The 3847-nt window shown below is 44.2% G+C and overlaps 1 protein-coding gene across 1 annotated transcript; it reads right to left on the reverse strand.

The window, feature by feature from the left end:
• Positions 1-797: 797 nt before the first annotated feature.
• On the reverse strand, positions 798-2910 carry LOC134459611 (zinc finger protein 420-like). The gene is made up of 3 exons (XM_063211959.1): positions 2883-2910; positions 1577-2296; positions 798-1492 (listed from the first exon to the last, which is right to left on the reverse strand). Exons 1-3 carry the CDS (start codon positions 2908-2910, stop codon positions 798-800), a joined length of 1443 nt encoding a protein of 480 aa, XP_063068029.1.
• Between the last annotated feature and the right edge of the window lie 937 nt (positions 2911-3847).

Below are 3847 nucleotides of genomic sequence, written 5' to 3' on the forward strand. Positions count from 1 at the left end.
ACCTGTAGCCTACCTCATTAGGTCGTGGCTTTGTATGTCGGGCATCAGTTCAGAAAGTTTAATAGGCTTCATCACATATGCACGAGTTCCAATAAATCGCAAAAGGTTAGGAGTTGCAATAAAAACCCCTTACTTAACCTGACTACAACATAGTAAAAAAATGGTGAAGGTTCTTTTTGAACTTTGGGTGGTTGTTTGGACGACTGGAGCGTCAGTCTTTAGTCTGCCGTGCCTTGTCAATTTGCGCATGTTGCAACGAGGTGTTTTTGGTTTTGGTTACCGTCCGTGGGCACAAGATGATAATCCTCAAACTGATTAATTAACTAATTGCTTTTGTTTGGAAGTTCTTCGATATGAGAACATGCTCTGGGCAGCTGGTCATATTTTGTCGCAGTTAATATGTGGAACAGTGAATGAATTTCGATTTGGACCCACGCTGACGGTAAGAAACATCAGCATAGCATAGGCCTACCGTATAACATGCTCAAAATGCCAAGCGAGCATCAAATGCAATATTACATTTTACCTCATAGTGGCGCTTGACCTTACTATAGCCCTTCGATGCGCGTAAAGGAAATGGTTTGTAAGTGGATGGGAGAATACGCTTAGGATTGATTTACATGAGAAACACCCTGATTTTGGCTTGGCCCCACCCAAAGTGCGCAACTGGTCATATCCTGCATAAGCCCCGCTTAATCACTGACTTGAGTCAGCTTGGAGGCGCTGTTCAGCGCTTTTTTTACTTATGCGGGTGGGAGAATTCCGCCCAGTGTGAATAAGTTGGTGGTTCTTCAGATTTACTGCTTGTGAGAAAGGTTTCCTGTGTGAGTTAGCTGGTGTCGTCTGAGATGTCCTGCCTGTGAGAAACTTTTCCCACAGAGTTGACAGTAATATGGCCTCTCCCCTGTGTGAATAAGTTGGTGTCCCCTGAGATGTCCTGCCTGGGAGAAGCTTTTCCCACAGAGTTGACAGTAATATGGCCTCTCCCCTGTGTGAATACGCTGGTGTTTCCTGAGAGAGTCTGCACATGAGAAACTTTTCCCACAGTGATGGCATTTGTAAGGTCTCTCCCCTGTGTGAATACGCTGGTGTTTCCTGAGAGAGTCTGCACATGAGAAACTTTTCCCACAGTGATGGCATTTGTAAGGTCTCTCCCCTGTGTGAATACGCTGGTGTTTTTTGAGAGCTCCTGACTCTGAGAAAGTTTTCCCACAGTCTCGACAGTAGTATGATTTTTCACCTGTGTGAGTTAGCTGGTGTCGTCTGAGATATCCTGCCTGTGAGAAACTTTTCCCACAGAGATGGCAATGGTGAGGTTTGTCGCCAGTGTGAATAACTTGGTGGCTCCTCAGATATCCTGACTGTGAGAAACTTTCCCCACAGAGTTGGCATTTGTATGGCCTCTCCCCTGTGTGAATACGCTGGTGTATTTTGAGAGCTCCCGACTCTGAGAAAGTTTTCCCACAGTCTTGACAGTAGTATGTTTTTTCTCCTGTGTGAGTTAGCTGGTGTCGTCTGAGAGTTACTGCCCATGAGAAACTTTTCCCACAGAGATGGCAATGGTGAGGTTTGTCGCCAGTGTGAATGAGTTGGTGGTTCTTCAGATATACTGCCCGTGAGAACGTTTTCCCACAAAGTTGGCAGTTGTATGGCCTCTCCCCTGTGTGAATACGTTGGTGTTGTCTGAGATTTTCTGCCCGTGAAAAAGTTTTCCCACAGAGTTTGCAGTTGTGATGGTTGTCTCCTGTGTGAATACGCTGGTGTTGTCTGAGAGTTGATGCCACTGTGAAACTTTTCCCACAGAGTTGACAATAGTATGGTTTCTCCCCTGTGTGAATGCGTTGGTGTCGTCTGAGAGAATCTGACCCTGAGAAAGCTTTACCACATTGTTGACAGCCGTATGGCCTCTCCCCTGTGTGAATGCGTTGGTGTTGTCGGAGATATCCTGCCTGTGAGAAACTTTTCCCACAGAGTTGGCATTTGTATGGCCTCTCCCCTGTGTGAACACGTTGGTGTTGTTGGAGATTTGCTGCCTGTGAGAAACTTTTCCCACAGAGTTGACAGTAATATGGCCTCTCCCCTGTGTGAATACGCTGGTGTTTCCTGAGAGAGTCTGCACGTGAGAAACTTTTCCCACAGTGATGGCATTTGTAAGGTCTTTCCCCTGTGTGAATACGTTGGTGTTGTTTGAGAGCTCCCGACTCTGAGAAAGTTTTCCCACAGTCTAGACAGTAGTATGATTTTTCTCCTGCCCGTGAGAAACTTTTCCCAGAAAGTTGGCAATGGTGGGCCTTTTCTGTAAAAACAGAAATGTAAAATTTACATTCTTACATGTATATGTTTCTCCATCATGTTAATTAAAAAAAATCTCTTTCACATGGGTCATGTTACACAATGAGTTCAGTTGTAAACAGCTGGGGCCGGTTGCACCAAATTGCTAAGGTCGTAACTGCTAAAGTGGTGTTTGTTACTGTAAGACTAATATTTAGGACCAGCATGAGCCTGTTGCACCAGTACAACTTATGATTTGTCTTAACGCTCAGTCGTAGCGATGCACATCCATGTGACAGTTTAATTTGTATAAATATGAACAATTTAGTTTGTGCCTTCAACTTGTTGCCCAAAGGAAGACGTTACTTGGATATGACAAAACCGAATATCTTCGGGAGGGCTCCAAATGACAAAAAACTACCATGGATCACTAGAACATGATGTAATAATGTGAAATCAAGGGCCCAATGTCAAAAAAACGGTTTTCTCCTTTAACGCTCAGTCGTAGCGATGCACATCCATGTGACAGTTTAATTTCCGAATGAAAGAATGACTGGTGCTACTATACACCTGTGAAACATTAAGCACTTTCGTCTCATGGCTTGACTCACTTCGGTTATAACTGTAACGCTGCTGCATTACGCCCTTAACTAAATAACAGCAGGATGGCAAAGTTTTTCTTTTCCAGGAAAAATACAGGATAAATAGCTTGTGACGTGAAAGCTTCTTTATCTAAAATGTGTTAAAAATAAAAAGATGAGTTAAGTTGTTAATTACAACGATTCTTGCTTGAAGTATTACTCAATACCTTTTACCAATACCATTTACTTCAAATGGGGACCAAAACATGTCTTAATTTGGTTTTATATGGTCTAATCATAATGTTCGCAAGCAGAATTTTGGTCACAACCTCAACACAAACAAAATTCCGCACACGCCCTGGAATCTCTGTAATGGCTGAGGTTAAGAACCACTGCTCTAAAAATTAGACATGTGTGTATGCGTGCGTGCGTGCGTGCGTGTGTGTGTGTGTGTGTGTGTGTGTGTGTGTGTGTGTGTGTGTGTGTGTGTGCGGGTGTGCGTGCTTGCTTGGGCTGTCTTAAAGGGCCCCTCATAATTAGAGGCGCAGAACTGACCCACCGGTGAGCCCCGCCCTGGTGGGCCCCGCCCTGGTGAGCCCAGCCCTGGTGAGCCCCGCCCTGGTGAGCCCCGCCCCGGTGAGCCCCGCCCTGGTGGGCCGCTATTTACATAAATGTAAAAAAAAAAAAAAGTGTGTGTGTTTGTGTGTGTGTGTGTGTATGAGTGTGTGACAACTCTTACTAGTTTTGGATTTCCCTCCATCTTTGTTGCTTCTGTAGTTTGTTCCTTGCTGTAATTGAGCCTCGACCTGCATTTTAGACACAATAACAGTAACAATAACATTTCATGAAAATGTTGCCTATGTACACTCTTCACCACTGAGATACTACAATTATTGACTCAGGATAGCATGATAGAGATTAGTATACACAGAAAGAACAGGCAGTAAGTAGTTAATCACGAAGGCCAGGGGATATATTGAATTAATCAAATAGGC

This window comes from Engraulis encrasicolus, chromosome 12, assembly GCF_034702125.1.
Source record: "Engraulis encrasicolus isolate BLACKSEA-1 chromosome 12, IST_EnEncr_1.0, whole genome shotgun sequence".
Taxonomy (NCBI): Eukaryota; Metazoa; Chordata; class Actinopteri; order Clupeiformes; family Engraulidae; genus Engraulis; species Engraulis encrasicolus.

Bases quoted from the DNA above. Each gene is read 5' to 3' on its own strand.
- LOC134459611 (XM_063211959.1), bottom strand. From the start codon at position 2,910: ATGCAGCAGCGTTACAGTTATAACCGAA. The intron at 2,297-2,882 runs GTGAGTCAAGCC...CTGTTTTTACAG, and splicing joins GCGTTACAGTTATAACCGAA to AAAAGGCCCACCATTGCCAA. The intron at 1,493-1,576 runs GCGACAAACCTC...TAACTCACACAG, and splicing joins CCACCAACTCATTCACACTG to GAGAAAAAACATACTACTGT.